Source organism: Nannospalax galili, unplaced genomic scaffold (assembly GCF_000622305.1).
Source record: "Nannospalax galili isolate Female #2095 unplaced genomic scaffold, S.galili_v1.0 scaffold471, whole genome shotgun sequence".
NCBI classification, from domain to species: domain Eukaryota; kingdom Metazoa; phylum Chordata; class Mammalia; order Rodentia; family Spalacidae; genus Nannospalax; species Nannospalax galili.
The window spans coordinates 3065957-3084551 of NW_008330333.1; the positions used below are offsets into that span (position 1 = coordinate 3065957).

The 18595-nt window shown below is 49.7% G+C and overlaps 1 protein-coding gene across 1 annotated transcript; it reads right to left on the minus strand.

Moving 5' to 3' along the window:
• Positions 1-669: 669 nt before the first annotated feature.
• Positions 670-9895, minus strand: Nagpa (N-acetylglucosamine-1-phosphodiester alpha-N-acetylglucosaminidase). The gene is made up of 10 exons (XM_008846608.3): positions 9755-9895; positions 9193-9657; positions 6768-6907; positions 4975-5083; positions 4653-4781; positions 3765-3970; positions 3615-3662; positions 2481-2582; positions 2332-2395; positions 670-1417 (listed from the first exon to the last, which is right to left on the minus strand). The coding sequence occupies exons 1-10, from the start codon at positions 9838-9840 to the stop codon at positions 1207-1209; spliced, it is 1560 nt and encodes a 519-aa protein (XP_008844830.1). The 5' UTR covers positions 9841-9895; the 3' UTR covers positions 670-1206.
• Between the last annotated feature and the right edge of the window lie 8700 nt (positions 9896-18595).

The window sequence follows — 18595 nt, forward strand, 5'->3', positions numbered from 1 at the left end:
GGGGGGGGGCTACTTCTGGGCTGGGAGGTTTTGGGAGGGCAGTCTATACCAGAGGGGAAAAGGAGGACCAGCATCACTTTGTCCCAGCAAGTCACTGTCCTGAGTGCCAGTCAGAATGTTTAGGTAGGTGCTTTCTTTTAAAAAGAAACCAAGAGTCTGGAATACTGACCCTACACATGGGCAACTGACTTAAAATCTATGGCTAGGGATGTGACCCATCTGGCAGAGTCCTTGCCTAGCACGCATGAAGCCCTGGGTTCAATTCCCACATAAACCCAGCATGGTGGCTCACACCTGTACTTCTGGCACTCAGAAGGTGGAGGCAGGGGTTCAAGGTCATCCTCAGCTACATAACAAGTTTGAGGCAAGTCTGAACTACATAAAACCCTGTCTCAACAACAGTTATCTATGAAATAAGGGGAGAGCCAATTAAATCCTTTTCATCAAAGTATAGCCCAGCTTGCAGTCCCAGCACTGACCGGAGTTTGCAGGAACACAGAACGTGCCGCTGGGACTCCTAACAGGCCCCAAGTGAAAAGTGTGCTCAGCAAAACTTGTAAAGCGCTGGATTACACAGAAGGTACTGGGAGCTGCCTCAGGCCCCTTGAGAGTACCTCAACTCCAGGATGTACACCTCACACACTGCACACCTCACACGCCCCCTGGAGGTTCCTTTTCATATCTCAATTTATTCAAGTGATAGAAAACTCCTTTAGGCAGCAGGCTGACAAAAATAGGTGTGTAAACATGGCGACTTCCTTCCCTCCCTGTCCCTTCTTTGAGGAGCTTCCTGCTATAGGACAGGACAGGAGGCAGAATTCTAGTTGGCAAATCAGGAGTAAGGTTGCATAAGAGGGCTTGGTGCTGTGGCTAGGCCAGTGGGCGACTCTTTACTGTGCAGAGGCCCCAGCTGGATCAGCCACTGTCATGATTAGGTCACTGAGTTCCATTTCCTAGTGAACTCCTGGGAATCTCTGGTAGTGGCGTAGACCCCTGTGGGGGACAGGCCTCTGGGCAGCAGACACAGGCAGGTGGGGAAGCAGGTGCAGGCTCTCCAGAGCTCTGTATTGCTGGGCCATGAGCCACGCCAGGTGGACAGGTAGGGCACGGCCAGGCAAGGGGTGCAGCGTGCAGTGTCCATGCCAATGGCCTGAAGACTTTCCCTGCAGAAGCCGGGCCTGGCTACCTGGGAAGCTCAGGGTTCTGTCAATCTTTGAAGGGGCTGTGGCTTTCCTCTGTCTGATCCTTCTCGGTGGCCAGCAGTTCCCCGTTCATCTCCTGCAGAGGGTGGTAGGCGTACTCCCCACCCAGGTGTCGGTTCCTCTCTGCCCTGGAGCCCAGGAGCAAGGACACATTGGCCACGGTGCTGATCAGAAGCAGGAAAACCAGGACCAGCGTGAGCACCAGCCAGGTGGTTCTAGGACAGAAGAGAGACCCAGTGTGGGGCTGGGGGGAAGCCTCAGGCACCCAGCAACCACATGGGGAACGATGAGCTCATTGGGCTGGGTGGGGACTGGGGAACACTGAAGACACAGGCTCAGAATAGGACTATTCCCCAGGTAGGAGCACATACTCTGAAAGCTTAAGGCCATTCAAAATATTTTAGAGCTGGATGTGGTAGGGCACAGGTTTAATTCCAGCACTCAGGAGGCAGAGGCCAGCCTGGTCTACAGGGAGACCCTGTCTCAAAATGACACAATTTTTTTTTAATAGGAGTTGGGGGAAATAGCTCATGCTTGCCTTGTTAAGTCTGAGGACTTGAGTTTGATCTCCAGAACCTACTTTTAAACATGCTGCCAGGCGTGGTGGCGCACCCCTTTAATCCTAGCACTCGGGAGGCAGAGGCAGGCAGATCTCTGTGAGTTCAAGGCCAGCCAGCCCGGTCTACACAGTGAGGTCTAGGACAGGGACCCTAGCTCAAAAAGACCAAAAACAAAAAAAAAAAAAACATGGGGCTGCAGGCTTTTAGTCCCGGGCAGAGGCAGGGAGACCTCTGTGAGTTCAAGGCCAGCCAGCCCGGTCTACACAGTGAGGTCTAGGACAGGGACCCTAGCTCAAAAAGACCAAAAAAAAAAAAAAAAAATCATGGTGATGCAGGCTTTTAGTCCCAGGCAGAGGCAGGCAGACCTCTGTGAGTTCAAGGCCAGCCAGGTCTACACAGAGTTCCAGGTCAGCTGGGGCTACAGGCCCCTGCATTCCTGACTGCTGGCTTTACTCGTGTCCATCCCTGAGCTTACAGTGTGGGATCACCTGTCACTCCTGGCCTCGTGCCTGAAATGGCATGCCTCACAGGTATGAGTGTGGGGGGATCAAGCCCCCTGAAGCACCTACCTGGTGAAAAAGGCCATCTCTCCTGCCCTTGATGTGGATTCAGCTGGCCAGAGACACTGCTTCACTGCAAGACACCAGACAGAGGCTACAGGGCAGGGAGGGTCTGCTTACCCCAAACTCTGCCCCAAGGATCCTAGGAGATCCCATACCTTGGGAGACACTGCAGTTACCAGTCTGGGGGTCGCAGGGACACTGGTGCTCACACTGGCAAGGCCTCTGGCAGCCTGGCCCATACCAGCCCAAGGGACACTCTGTGGAAAGGAGATGGGGAGGGAAAGTAGGGCTGGCCTTGGGTGGCAGGGCCTCCTGCTGCAGGACAGGAGGACCTCTGGGTGTGTGTAGAGCCATGCTGAAGGAGATGCCCCATGTTTCCCAAGGCCAGCCCTCAAAGGTGATCTAGCTGTAAACGGGATGTGACTCGGTTTGTAGAGTGTTTGCCTAGCATGCGTGAGGCCTTGGGTTTAATCCCCAGCACTGCATATACCAGGCATGGTAGCATAGGCCTATGAGCCCAGCACTCATCAGAGGTGGAAGCGGGAAGATCAAGAATTCAAAGCTGGGGCTGGAGAGATGGCTGGATGATCTCCAGAACCTACTTTTAAACGGTTAAGAACACCTGGTTGTTCTTGCAGAAGACCTGGGTTCAAATCCCAGCACCCACATGGCAGCTAACAACTGTCCGTAACTCCAGTCCCAGGGGATCTGACAGCCTCTTCTGACCTCTGCGTGCATTGCACAACACGGGTGCACTTACCTACATCATGCAGGCAATACACGCATACATGTAAAAACACCAAAAAAAAGTTTTTTAAAAACTTAAAAAAAAAAAAAAGAGTTCAAAGCCATCCTTGGCTATATAGTGATTTTGAGGTCAGTCTGGGCAACAAGAGACCTGTCTTAAAAAAAAGTTAAGGATGTCAAAGTGACATCACCTGCATTTAAGAGGTGGGCCCTAGAGCTGACAAGCTGGGTCCTTACAAAAACAAAGAGACAGAATTAACCAATAAGGCTAACACTGGGATGACATGACTCAAACCTGGGAATGCCAGGAGCCACCAGAAGCCGCTTTCCAGGTAATAAGAACTCTGTGGGCCTCCCTCAGGAGTGTGGCCTGGTTCACACCTTGGTTTTTCCTGCCTCGTCCTTGGAAGTTAGTGGATACAGAGCTGAGCTCTTGCTGCCTACTTGCTGGGATTTCTTGCAGCAGGCCCAGGAAAGGTGTAATGTGATTCACATGCTAGGTGAGAGGCAGCTTCCAAGCCAGCAGTCATGGGATTTCTTACCTTCACTGCAGTTGGATCCCATCCACCCAGCATCACAGTGGCAGCCAGCTGTCAAGATAAGGTCAAGGAAGCTAGGTGAGGGCACAGGCCAGGCTAGGGTGGGAGAATGGGGTACTGTCAGGGTACCACCCTCATGGGCTCCCCACTCACTTTCTGTGCACAGCCCATGCTGGCTGCAGTTGGATGGGCCACAGTCCAGCTCGTTGCACGCTGTGCCCCTCCAGAAGTGGCCTGTGCACTCACAGTGGCCGTCTACACAGGTCCCATGGCCGCTGCAGTCGGGTGGTTGGCAGTGGGGTTCGTGTACACATACCACAGTGGACACATGGCGGGGACAGCGCCACATGTTGTCCTGGCTATGGAGGATGCAGTGTGTGAAGAGAGGCCTGGGCACTGGCCCCAGGTGACCCCTAAGTCCCTGCTGAAGCCATGAGGACTGTCCCATTCTCAGTTCTCTGATGTGTGTATGTGTGTGTGACATTTGCATGTACATGTGGAGGCCAGAGGACAACCTTGGCTACTATTTCGAATAGCTACCTTTTTAAAAAGATGGTCTTTCTCTGGCCCACAACTCACCAAGTAGGAAAGAGAGCCCCAGGTATCCCTGTCTCTACCTCCCCAGCACTGGGATTCTAACACACGGCCCCCACACCTGGCTTTTCTTGCAGGTTCTGAGGATAGAGCTACTTGACTGAGCTATCTCTCCTCTCCAGCCCCTCCTCAGCTCATCATTCTTCCAGTCCAGGGCCTTTGCACACACTGACTTTTCTGGCAGAGGCTTCCATAGCCCTGCCCAGCCATCTTCTTATCCTTTGACCCTAGGTTTTATTTCATTACCCTCAAAGAGACCTTTCCAGACTGATGACCCAGGTTCCCAGGCCTGGGCAGTGCTGGCTCCCTGAGAACAATCTTGGCTCTTCTACTTGCTCTTGCTTACCCAGGGCAGGGTGCACAGCATGGCCTCAGTATTGGCTGAATGAGACAGCTGGAGGTAAGTCTGAGCTTCAGTCCTCACAAAGGTGGTTCAGGGTCTCTTACCAATGATCTGAGGGGTAACTGGCCAGGGTCCCGTTGAGCACAAATGTGGCAGAACCACCTCCGTCCAGGTTGATTGCGTTGACCACGTCCTGTCCTAGCAAGAATTCCGCCATCTCCCACAGGTTGATGCTGTGCAAAGGGGAGTATGGCTGAGTCCAGGGTCTGGCTTGACTATCTTCCTTCAGACAGTGGACAAGTACTGTCACTTCCACTGGGGCAGGCAAACTTCTAAACGTCCCCCCACTCTGCCCCCTGAAAACTGTGACTATGGGAAGGTGGGGGATAGCTGGGTATAAACATCCCCAAGAATTCCAGGACTCACCCACGCTGCTCCGTCTGTCCATCTGCATGGAACAGTACCAGCTGCCCCTTACGGTCGTGACCCACTGCTGTCCTGGCTGATATCACGTTCACAAATTTGCTAAAAGAGCCTGAAGGAGAAGTGGCTTGGCTGATCACCCAGCTCTGCAAGGGACCTCTTGGTCTCCACCAATGTCCTTTTTTTCTGGTGGTTCCAGGGACAGAGCCTAGAGCCTTATATACGCTAGGGAAGTACTGGATCACTGAGCCACATTCCAGTCCCTTCTCCCACTTCTTGCCAAGCACCATGGTCCACCTCCTGGTCTAGGCTACCTCGCCCCTCTCTGGATATACAACAGTCTCCTTCCTGGCTTTCTTTGTTCCCCTCTGCCCTGTCCCAGGCAGTCTTTATGCTACAACCTAAGGGCTCTTTAATGTGATACTAGCCTCCATGGAAACCCTCAAAATCCAGTCCTAGCATGAGCTCCATAGCCTCACTCATAGGGTGTCCCGACATTACCCAGTGGCTAGTCGCTGCCTTAGGGTCCTGTGCCCTGCTCTCTGGCTGGGAACTGTATGCCTCTGCCCTGAGCTCTTCTGAGAGCTTGCTTCTTCCTCAATCATACCTTCCCAGACTCCCCATCTGAAACAGCCAGGGACTCTCAGGGCCAAAGCATCCCTTTCCCAGCCCAGTATTTGCAAGTCGGTGCTCATGTGTGGTGTATGTGTGTGTATATGAATACATGTGCATGTGTGTGTATAAGCCTATGGTCAGAGGATAACCTCAGGTGTCACTCCTGAGGAGTCTTCTACTTTCTGTTTGAGATGTGGTCTCTTGTTGGCCTGGAACTCTATCATGTAGGTCAGTTCATCTGGCCAGTGACTTTCAGCGATCCACCTATCTCCTGCTCCCATTTCACCAAGGTTGGAGCTGCAAATATGCACCACTGCACTTGGCTTTTTGTGTGTTCTGGGGCTTGAACTCAGGTCCTTATATTTGTGAGGCAAGTGTTTACCGACTGAGCCAACTCTCCAGTTCTACCCCAAGTGACTCTTAAACTTGAGCATCTGCCAAGTTACCAAGGCCCATGAAGCCTATACACACAGGGCTCACCTAGTGGGCTCTGAACAGGAGGCTAAAGATGGGTGGGCTCATGTATCTGCATTTCAAACAATCTCCTAGGCCCTGTGGAGGCTGCCACAGAATTCTTTTCCCCATCACTCTTTACCCATCTCTTTCTTGGTACTTATCAATTCTTTTTTGAGATAGGGTCTCCCTGTAGCCCCTGCTGTCCTGGAACTCACTGTGTAGACCAAGCTGGCTTCAAACTCACAGAGATCAGCTTGCCTCTGCCTCCAAAATGCTGGGATTAAAGGTGTGTGCTACCATGCCTGGCATATTTATCAATTCTTTCAGCTTACTGTGATTCTTCCTTCTTAGATAGTCAATATAAGACTGTCTGGATGTCCATGACTCCCGCAGTAGAGCTAAGCACTAAGTAGCTGCTCAATAAATGTTGCAGGATCACTGAAGAACAGCCATTTGCACTGTTCCTGGCTCTCTAGAAAGCAGCTTCTGTGGCAGGCAAGATGACTCAGTGGGCAAAGGCACCTGTTGCCAAACCTGACTACCTGAGTTCAATCCCTAGGACCCACATGGTAGAGAGAACTAATTCCTACAAATTGTCCTCTGACCTCCACATGCACACCATAGCATAGGTACACACACAACACATACACACAAACCCACTCAAAATAAATTTTAAAAATATAATTTAAAAAAGACAGAAATAAAAAGAAACCGGCCTTTCTGACCTGTCTCCTGTGTCTCGTCGCACTCGATGGCCTGGCTCTCATTGATGTAGATACTTCCATTGCGGATGAGCCACACGACCCCGCTCAGCAGCTGAATGAATGGATTCACAGTGTCTAGAACCTCCTCCTCAGACAGGTACCTGGAACCAGGGAAGCAAGAGTCTCACCCATTGGCAGAGGTAGCTCTGGGCACCAATGGACTTCTTGATGTCCATTTTTCTGTAAATTTCCTTAAATGATTCCCTACTTGGCAGCTCTTCCTTGCTGCCCCCTCTCTGCCTTGAACAAAAGGACTGACAGTCAAACTGCTAGCTGGACTGCCCCTTATGTCAGCACTGGTCATCTGGACTATTCCACACGCTTGAGACAACCACATAAAGGCTTCAGTTCCTGAGCCTCAGCCTCAGGCTCAGCCAGGGCTGTTTGAAACACTTTGCATCAGAATTTTTGCTGTCACAAGCTTTGGGGAACTCTAGATCTCTAGCCATTTCTACTCAGGCCAGAGGGGGGAGCACCTCCCCTGTTGGTCTTTCAGGACTGTTGTGATTGATGCTTAAGAGGCAATAAAAACAAAAACAACAACAAAAAAAGGCAAACCTTCATTTGTGCACATGGTGTGCTGTAATTGGTACACACATCCCTTCTCTGACTACATCAGCAGGTGTTCAGTCGGAGTGAGCTGGAAGATACCTTCCCGGGTTCTGCCTCCCCTGAAGTACCCACATTAGATGCAATGAAAGGGCTTTACTCTCTTGCCAACTTTAGTAATGTCTGCTGAGTAACACAGGGAAAGCAGCAGAGAGCTGTGAGAGGGACAGAGCAGGCCGTTGCTCCAGCTCAGAAGTTGGAGGATGGACGGGGAAGATGGCTCAGTGGAAAAAAGCCATCCTACTCAGGCATGAGGTCCTGAGTTGAGATCTCCAGTACCCATGTAAAAGCTGAGTGTGGCAGCATGCAACTACAACTCCAGCGCTGGAGAGGCTGGAGGCAGGCAGCAGGAGGATCCCTGGGGCTTGCTGGTTAGCCAGTCTAGCTCAGTGAGCTCTAGGTTCAGGGAGAGACTTTGTGTCAGAAAATAAGATGGAGAATAATGGTGCTGGAGAGATGGCGAAACGGTTAAGAGCAGTTACTGCTCTTGCAGAAGACCCACATGGCAGCTAACAACCCTCTGTAACTCCAGTTCCAGGGACTCCAGTGCCCTCTTCTGTTTTCCACGGGCACTGTGCAACATGGGTACACATGCAGGCATAATACTCATATATGTTAAAAAAAAAAAAAAGATAGGTTGGGCATGGTGGTGCACTCCTTTAATCCCAGCACTTGGGAGGCAGAAGCAGGCAGATGTCTGAGTTCAAGGCCACCCTGGTCTACATAGCAAGTTCCAGGCCAGCTGGGGCTACAGGGAGACCCTGTCTCAAAAAGACCCCCCCCCAAAGATGGAACAATAGAGAAAGACAGCTGACATTTAATTCTGGCTTCAACATACAACCATACAAATGCATACATTCACACACCATACATTTTTAAAAAGTAGGAAGGTGCAGACCAGAAAAAGTGCAGTAGTGGTAACTGTGACAGTGGCCACAGCACAGCTCAGACAGCTGAACAGTATGAGAGGAAGGCCTAGGACAGGGACAAGGGAGACAGTGGACATGTACAAAATGGAGTCTGTAGAGAGCCAGGAAAGAGAAAGTGCTGGCCCTGGTCACTGAGAGTGCCAGAGTGCCAGACCTTTAGGGCCCTGATATCCCAGGCTCATGAATGGTGACACTGGTTGCTGTCAAGGGCTTAGGAGCCAAAACCTGATAGGGAGGCCTGCTGGAAGCCACAACCCCAAAGGTCTCTGTAGGAGCTGTACCTCTGACAGACTGGAGGCCTGGAACACCCTGCTAGAGAGCTGGAATACTATATGGCACCACCTGCTGCTGCTGTCTACCTCCTGTCATCTCTGGCTGCTGTCAAACTCCAAGGGATACAAAAGCTGTCAAAGATGCCACTTGAAAAGCTCCATTCCTGCCCTGGATTCCTATCAGGGACAGCAAAAAGCCTCCAGCTAGAAGGCTGGGGAACACTACCTAAATTCAGCACAATGTCCAGCTGGTTCCCATGGCCTCGCTCAACACGAAATGTGAAATTACTTACCTGGCTTGTGTTTGCTTTCTTAGGAGTGGGGGAAAGTCTGCTAAGACAACAGCTGTGTGTGCTGGCTCATAGTCGCCTTCCTGGAGCCCAGCACACAGCCTGACCACAAAGCAAGTGCTGGATGACACACGAATACGCTCTGCAAGAAGTGTCACCATCCTCACTCCACAGATGAGCAATCGGAGGCCGGGCTTGGTTAGGTGACTGTGCACCCAGGCATGGCTCTGAATGCACATGGGAGACCCTCTGCCCTTGAAGCCCCAGGGGCTCCCCGCCTCCTCACCCGGTGACCAGGGTCCCGTCGCGGCGGATCCCGAACTGCGCGTTCTGCAGCCCCCCGGAGCTGCTCACCCGCCGCCCGTCGCTCACCACGTTCCCCAGGCATTCGCCGGTGCCCATGCGGAAGAAGCCACCGTTCTGCGCGACGCGGCAGCCGGCCGGGACGGCCGTGTCCTCCACGGTGGCGCGGCGTCTCTGCGCGCAGCCTCCGGGTCCCCGGGGCTCCAGCACCGAGAAGGTGCGCAGGGGCGCGGCGACCCGCGTCAGGTGGCCAGCCACCGCGCGGCCGCTGAAGTGCGACACGAAGGCGCGCACCACTGGGTGCGGGCTGACGCCTGGGGTCGGGGGCGGCGGAGGCGGAGGCCAGCTCTCGTGCTCCAGGCTGCCCGCGCGCACCCGGGCGCAGTCCCGCAAGGTTCGCGCGCGCGCGCGCGAGTAAGGCAGCAGCAGGTCATCGTCGCGGGAAACCCTGCGGGGACCGGGCGATCGTGAGCTGGGAGGGCTGCACCCGTGAGCACGCAGGGCAGGGCCACCCCAGCCCGGCGGGTCTCCGCAGCTGCACTCACCTCGAGCCCAGGCTGCACCACGCCGCCCCTAGCAAGCCGAGCAGCGCCGGCAGGAAGAGCAGCCCGCGCCCCCTGGGCGCCGCCATGTTGGACTAGGGCACGCGTCACGTGGGCCTGCCCCACGTGAGTCCAGACTGGCGTTGGTTGCTTTCAGGTCTGAAGGTCGTGAACACCTTCCTGGTGTTGCCAGATCCCTCCAAGTTATACCAGGCAGGGTAAGGCTAGAAGAGAGGTGGGTAACTTTTTGGTTTTGAGATTGGATCTCACTATGTAGCCCTAGCTGGCCTGAAACTCACTATATAGACCAATATAGCTGCAACCTCACAGAAATCCACCTATCTGCCTTCAAAGTACTGGGATTAAAGGCATGGGCACCACGCCCAGGGTGAGTAACATTTTCTCTAGATGCAAAGTCAGTCCCATAGAAAACTGTAAGAAGGGGGCAGGGACTGTGGTTTAGTTAGTGGAGTTTTTGCTTAGCATGCATGAAGTCTTGGGTTCCATCCCCAGCACTGAATAAACTGGGAGTGGTGACCCTCGCTCTAATCCCAGAATTCAGCAAGGGGAGGCCGGAGAATCAGAAATTCAAGGTCATCCTTGGCTATAGAGCCAGTTTAAGGTAAACCTGGGCTACATCAAGCCTGGTCTCGAAAAGAAAAGGAACTGCTGTAAAGAACTCCTTTATTCGAGTGGTGGCGAATGCCTTTAATCCCAGCACTCAAGAGGCACAGGCAGGCGGATCTCCAAAAATGCAAGGCCACCCTGGTCTACATAGTAAGTTCCAGGACAGCTACCTGGAGACCCTGGTCTACCAAGCGAGTGCTAAGCCAGCCAGGGGCTACACTGTGATACCAAAACCAACAAAACCAACCAACAAAAAAGAACTCCTTTACACCTTTCACTGATGTTTGCTGTTTGTACGTATTTATACGCATGAAAGAAAAAGTTTTTAAAAAGAGACTGCTTTTCTGGAGCTTTCTCCTCCCAAGGCAGTGCCCTAGATGAGGTGGTGATTGGGTGCTAGTCTAAAGTCAGGACCACAGCCACCTTGAGCCATGCTCCTTGGAGTCTATGTGTGACAGGATCAACCATCTGTGTTGGATTGTGTACCCCTTATAAGAAAATTATCAGTCTTTTCTGTCAGACACTGTGAAACTTTGGTCTGGGACAAGGAATTCAAATATTTTAATTCCCCTACACACACACACACACACACACACATGCACCTTATAAAACTTTCCAAGCCCAGTCCTCTTCCTCCAGCCGTTTTCCCTGTCTTCACTTCCTTTATACTGATTCTTTTAAAACTAGCCAAACTTGAAGACTGTGAGGTGGACCTCTGCCAATGGGGAAGACACAGTACTCTTTTCTTAGGAATAAAAAACTACCAAACTTCTTGGTCGGGAGTCCTTACTCCATCTGAATGACTCTGCGCCCTTTTGCAAAAGTAAAATTTGCCTTGCAGAGTTATTTTATTTTGTGAGTTTTCTTTGTGTGGTATCAATGGGGTGCTTGGACCTCAGATTTTATTTCTAGCCACCCCCTCCCCATTCATGTTCTTTGTGGGACCTCAGAATGTGAGTTTATTTGGATGTCAGTTCTTTCCACACAAAATTAGTACAGGTGAGTTCTCCCTAAAGCAAAATGAGCCCCAGGTCTAATCTGGCTGCTGCTCTTAAAAATCAGAAATGAGCCGGGTGTGGTAGTGCACACCTTTCATCCTAGCACTTGGGAGGCAGAGGCAGGCAGATTTCTGTGAGTTCAAGGCCAGCCTGGTCTACATAGTGAGTTCCAGGACAGCTAGGGCTACAGAGAGACCCCATCTCAAAAAGACAAAAAAAAAAAAAAAAAGAGAGCTGGCCCAACATCTCTACAGTGATGTGATATGAGGTTGTGTATCTCTGCTCTTTGTTTTGGCTGCTAAAGTCAGCCAGCAAGTCCGGCCTGCTGTCAATCTCCCTGGCTCCAGAAATGCTTTCCTCTGTCTGCTGGGAGCAGCCACTTGCAGGAAAGTTCTGACATCTCTGTTTTGATGCCTGCTACTTCACTGAGTTGCCCTAAGCACTTACTAGGTACCATAGAAATCCTCCATTTGATTTTGTTGTTTGTTTTGAGACAGGGTCTCACTAGGTAGCCCTGGCTGACCTGGAACTCACTATGTAAACAAGGCTGGCCTTGTACTCAGAGATCTGCCTGCCTCTGCCTTTAAAAAAATTTATTTATTTTTATGTGTATGTGTGTATTGCCTGCATATAGGTAAGTGCACCCGTGTTGTACAGTGCCCGTGGAAGACAGAAGAGGCTGTTGGATCCCCTGGAACTGGAGTTAGGGACAGTTGTTAGCCGCCATGTGGGTGCTGGGATTAGAACCTGGGTCTTCTGCAAGAACAGCCAGCGTTCTTAATCGCTGAGCCGTCTCTCCAGCCCGCCTCTAATTTTTGAATGCTGAAATTAAAGGTGTCTGTCACCATGCCAAGCTACAGAAACCCTCTGAGCTGAGGAGCTCAATCCACTATTCTAGCCAGAGCAGCTAACCAAGCCAGAGTTACAGGGTTATGGCCCCAATGGAGGTGGGAATCAGACCGCCCGCCACTCACTGGATAGAAGAAAGTATTAGGCTTTTCTAGATTTCTTAAGAGTGAGTAAAGCCTGGCCCCTGCCCGTTACTGTTGGCCCCTTCACTTGTACACATATTCTGGCCTTCAGGTTTGCAGGCTGGTGGGGCTGTGAATGAACCCAGAAGCTACTGAGCTTTCATTTCCCTGGTGCTGAGAATAAAGTGTGACTTCCTGGCTTCATCTTGCATAAACATCCCGACCTTGTGGTTTTGTCTGGCCCTACTGATAAAATTGGGGGATGTTTAGTGTACAAGTTGGTGAGAAGGCACAGGAAGGGGTGGACCAGACTCCCCAGCCGCAGTGGGAGGAAGCCAGCTCATCCTGTTATAGCTCTGAGAAAAGCCTTTCCTAGATGATCAGCATGAGCAGGGTCCCATCCAAAGGTCAAGGCAGCAAAAGCAGAAACAGATTATGGAGACTAGGTGCTGGGCCTTTTAATCACCCCTCAGATATCTGTGGGCACCAGGAAAGAGTCATTGATACTAGCAAAGATGGCCTCAAGTTTCCACAGCATCACCCAAGTGACTGCTGTGGTGACCCACAGAGCAGAGGTGTCACCTGAGCGGAACAGTCATGTTAGGCTCAACTGAGCGAACTACAGAATTAGCATTTTCTTTTTTTTTTTTGAGGCAGGGTCTCATTTAGCCCAGGTTGACCTCAAATTTTCTGTGTAACCAAAGATGACCTTGAAGTCCTGATCCTCCTGCCTCTACCTTCTGGGTGCTTGGGTTACAGGCCTGTGTTACCACACCTGTTTCATGAAGTGCTAGGGATTGAACTCAGAGCTTTGTGCTAGTCTCCTTCCTACTCCTGAATAGTCCTTTTGTGTCATGTAAAATCTAGATTTCATATGAAAGAAAACAGTGTTTGTCTTTCTGAGTCCACCTTAGTTCATGTAACATGAGGATCTCTAGTTCCATTCATTTTCCTACACATGACATAATTCCATCCTCTTCCGGGGGTTGAATAAAACTCCATTGTGCATATGGACCACATTTCTTTCATTCATTCATTCATTCATTCATTTATCTGTTGATGGGCATTTAGACTGGTTCTATATCTTCACTGTTGTGTATAGTGCTGTGGTAAACATGGATATTGCAGATATCTCTGCTGACTTAGAGTCTTGAGTAAATATCCAGTAATAGTATAGCTAGGTCACATGGTGGATATAGTTTTAGGTTTTTAAAAAATTTTATAAGATGGGTGTGGTGGTACACACCTTTAATCCCAACACTGACTGCAAGAACAGTCAGTGTTCTTAACCACTGCACCGTCTCTCCAGCCCCATCAATTATTTTTTTATTTTATGTGTATGAGTGTATTGCCTACATGTATGTGAGTGCACCCATGTCATGCAATGTTGAGGGGGTCAGAAGAGGGCTTTGGATTCCCCTGGAACTGGAGTTAAGGTCAGTTCGCAGCCACCATGTGGGTGCTGGGAATCGAACCCAGATCCTCTGCAAGAGCAGTCAGTGCTCTTAACCGCTGAGCCATCCGTCCCGCCCCAGCTTTAGTTTTGTTTTTTTTTTTTTTTTTTAAACAAAACAAAACAAAACAAAACTACTTCTGGGTTGGAGAGATGGCTCAGTGGTTAAGAATAATGAATGTACTTGCAGGAGACCCAGGTTTGAATCCCAGCACCCATATGGCAGCTAACAACTGTCTGTAACTCCAGTTCCAGGGGAATCCAAAGCCCTCTTCTGACCCCCTCAACATTGCATGACATGGGTGCACTTACCTACATGCAGGCAATACACGCATACACATTAAAAAAAAAAAAAACCCTATACTTATTTGTGTGTGTGTGTGTGTGTGTGTGTGAGTGCACATGTGCCACAATGTGAGTGGAAGTCAGAGGGCAACTTAACTTGCAGGAGTTAACTCTCCTACCATGTGGATCCTGGAACTTGAACTTGGCTCATCAGGCTTGGCAGCAGGCACTCTTACCTACTGAACCATCTTGCCAGCCCCTGTATTTACTTTTTTGAGGAACTTTCATGCTGATTTCCATAGTGGCTGCACTAGTTTACCTGCTAGCCAGCAGTGTGTATGAGTTTCTTTTCTCATTATCTCACCAGCATTTGTTGTTATTTGTGGTTATTTCTGGCTGACAGCCATTCTGACTATGTAAGATAGAATCTCAGTGTGTTTGTTTGTTTTGAGACTGGGTCTTCTTCAAGGCTGGCCTTGAGTTCCTGACCCTCCTCCAGAGTGCTGGGATCACAGGCATGTGCACCAATCCTGCTCTTGCTTGCTGCTGGGGATGGAACACAGGCCCCAGATGCTGTCAGCTGAGCTGCACCCCCAGCCCCCAGTGCAGTTCTGATGTGCGTTTCTGTGAGAGGATGCTGTTTCTTGAGATTGACCTGTCAGTGCGGGTGCTCCTGTCACCACTTCCGGCCATGGTTTAGTAACTAAGCTTCCCAACTGTGTCAGCATCAAGCTTGGTGATTAATTCATCTCAGGTTCAGGAAGGATGGGGTGGTATAACTCCCCTCTAATCTATTTATGTGCAGCCACTTCTCCCAAACCAGTTCATCTTGGTCACTTTCTGTTTGTGAGGTGATGCAAAAGAAATTCTTGAGTGCCAAGTGGATATTACATTTTGGCTCCTGATTCCCCAAGAAGACAGCAGCCTCAGTAACAAGTCCAACTTGCCAGTGGATTCCAGGCACTGTCCTCTGGACCTGACAGCTTAAGAGGGATTGTGGTAAAGTGTCCAGGGGATAGCAGGGAGGATTAGGTGGAGAGATTTAAATCATCAGTCCATACCTCCACTCCCGGTTTCCAGCAGGGCACCAGATAAAGAAGAGCTAATTCTTTTTTAAAATTTTTTATTATTTTTATTTTATGTGTATGAATGTATTGCCTGCATGTAGGTAAGTGCACCTGTGTCGTGCAATGCCCATGGAGGACAGAAGAGGCCATTGGATCCCCTGGAACTGGAGTTACGGACAGTTGTTAGCTGCCTGTGGGTGCTGGGATTCAAACACAGAGCCTTCTGCAAGAATAACCAGTGTTCTTAACCGCTGAGCCATCTCTCCAGCCCCAGAAAGAGCTAATTCTTAATTAAATTGATTTTTAATGATAAACCTTTTCACATTTTTAGATATTTTTGTGTGTATATGTGTGAGTTTGGGCATGTGCATGTGTTGGCCAGAGGATAACTTCTCACCTACCACTTTGTTGAAGCAGGGTCTCTCTTGTTTCTGCTGTCCACTGCGTACTCCTGGCGTCTTAGCCCTCAGGCTTCCAGGCACTTCTGTCTCTGCCTCCTACCTCTCTTGTTCTAGGAGTGCTGGGATTGCAGAGTTGAGCCACCACATCCAGCTTTTGACACAGGGATCAAACTCAGGTTGTCTGGCTCTCAAAACTTGTGCCTTTACCCCTGAGCCATCTCTCTGGTCCCTACTTTTTTTTTTTTTTTTTTTTTTTTTTTGAGACAGTGTCTTATATAGTCCTGGCTGGTCTTGAACTCGGTATGTACTGAGGATGCCCTTGGACTCCTGATCCCATTGCCTCTACTTCCCAAGTGCTTGGATTTCAGGTGTGTGCCACCGTTTTAGGCTACACAAGGGGCATGTTAGTTCTCATGCTCTGGCATGACTTGGTTGTCACAAAAGGACATGGGTGGCTTTTTCCCACCTAAGGCAAAGCAGGACAGTTAGCTCAAAACATCTTCTGGTTTAGGACTGGGTTGAGAGCTAATTTTCTTCTCTGGAGCTTGGTACAAGCAGTATCTACATGCAGTGTGCCATCAGCCCAATAGAGAACATTGAACTCCCTAAGACTGTTCTAGAAGGTCTTTTCTCAATGCTAAATCAGTGTCAGGGCTCCAGATAAAGTATTGAAATAACTCCTTGCTGAATCAGAACACGTGAAAAACTGGAAATGAGACATATAGTGGGGTCCTTATGCTGCTTTGGGATACTCCCCTCATTCTGTGACGGTTACACTTCATAACACCAGGTAACAGTCATCCTCATAGCTATGGAGGTCATGTCAAGATAGGTGCTGTCACTATCCCTATGTTACTGATGGGGAAACTGAGTCACAGAGCAGCCACTGACTTAGTCTAGGGACACAGAGCACTGGGGTTTGAGTCCTGGTGGCCTGTGCACAGAGCCACACTGCTGACCACTGAGCACTCTACGCTGCCTTTGCATAGTGCTGTGGCCACCACACACTGCAACATCACAACCCTGTAGAGTTCTGTGCACAGCATGTGCTGCCTCCTGTAGTTACAGGCTGCTCTCAGAGAGCCTTACTTTTCCTTCCAGAAACAGACAGGCTTTAAGATTGGTGTAGGTGCTGTGGTTTGAAGAGTCCCTGTAAAACTCACAATGCAAGTTATATTTAATTATCTCTATTTCATTTTTAATTAAAGTTTTAAATTACAATTTACTTATTTGTGTGTGTGTGCCACAGTGCTCACTCATGTGGAGGTCAGAGGACAATTCGGGGAAGTCAGTTCTCTCCTACCATGTGGGTCCCAGAGATTGAATTCAGGTTGTCCCACTGACCCATCTCATGGTCCCTATTTTATTTTATTTTTTGAGATAGGATCTCTTAGCCTAGGCTGGCCTTAGTTTCCCTGTGGAGCTGGGGATGACTTTCATCTTCTAATGTTCTTTTTTTTTTTTTTTTTTTTTTTTGAGACAGGGTCTCCCTGTAGCCCCAGCTGTCCTGGAACTCGCTATGTAGACCAGACTGGCCTTGAACTCACAGAGATCCACCTGCCTCTGCCTCCCAAGTGCTGAGATTGAAGGCGTGTGCCACCACACCTGGCATCTTCTAATATTCTTTTTAAAAAAATTACTTTTTATTTTATGTGTATGAGTGTTTTACCTGCATGTAAGTGTATCATGTGTGTTCAATGCCCTTGGAGGCCAGAAAAGGGTGTTAGATTCCCTAGGGACAATTATTAGCTGCCGTGTAGGTGCTGGGAACCAAACCCAGGTCCTCTGCAAGAGCAGCCAGTGCTCTGCTGAGCCATTTCTCCAGCCCCTTCTGACTTTGAACTTTTGATCCTCATGCCTGTACCTCCTGAGTGTTGTGAATCAGATGTGCACCACAGTGCCTGAGATGCTGGGGATTGAACTCATGGCATCATGCATGTTAGGCAAACACTGTACCCACTAAACCATACCCCCAGCCCTCATATTGTAATTTAATTGAACAGAATTAAAAAATGGGACTTTGGAACTGGGTGTGGTGGCACATGCCTTTAATCTCAGTACTCTAGAGACAGAGACTGGTAGGTCTCTCTGAGATCAAGGCCAGCTTGGTCTTCATAGAGAGTTCCAGGCCAGCTGGGGCTATGGGGAGATCCCAACTCAAAAAGACCAAACAAGCCGAGTGTGGTTGCACATGCCTTTAATCCTAGCACTCTAAAGACAGGTCTCTGTGAGATCAAGGCCAGCCTGGTCTACATAGCAAGTTCCAAGCCAACTGGGGCTACAGGGAGACCTTGTTTCAAAAAGACCAAACAACTCCCCCAAACCAAAAGCCAAACAAACAAAAACAAATGGGACCTTGGGGCTGGAGAGATGGCTCAGCAGTTAAGAACACTGATTACTCTTGCAGAGGACCCAGGCTCAGTTCCCAGCACCCAATATGGTGGCTCATAATTGTCCTGAATTCCAGTTCCAGGTAATCCGAGCCCTCTTCTGACCTCTGTGGGCATTACTCACAGGGTGCACTTATACACATGCAGGCAAAACATTCATACACATAAAATAAATAAATGAATAAATAAATATATAAATAAGTAAAGTGGGACCTTAAGTCAGGCATGGTGTCACACTCCTGTAATCCCAGCACTTGGGAGGCTGAGGCAGGATGATTGTTGTGAGTTTGAGGCCAGTGTTGTCTACAGTGTGAGGCACTGTTTCAGAAAAAACAAAACAAAACTAACAAAAGGTGAGGTGGGACTGTTAGGTGGTGACCAGGTCCTGGGGGCTCTGCCATTCGGAAGGATCCAGGCCACTTCCTTGGGCCTTGCCATGGGTTTGTTTTAAATCCATCCACCTCCCCATTTCTGTCTCCAGCATGCTCTCTCCTTGTGCCACCCTGCCCGAGTGTCTAGACTCCAGAACTATAGGTGAAATAAACTGCCATTGTTTATAAATCACCCAGACTCTATTTTCCTGTTATAGTTGCAGAAAACAGAGTAAGACACTAAGTCCATTCAGGATTTGTATTAACTGGGATTAGGGACT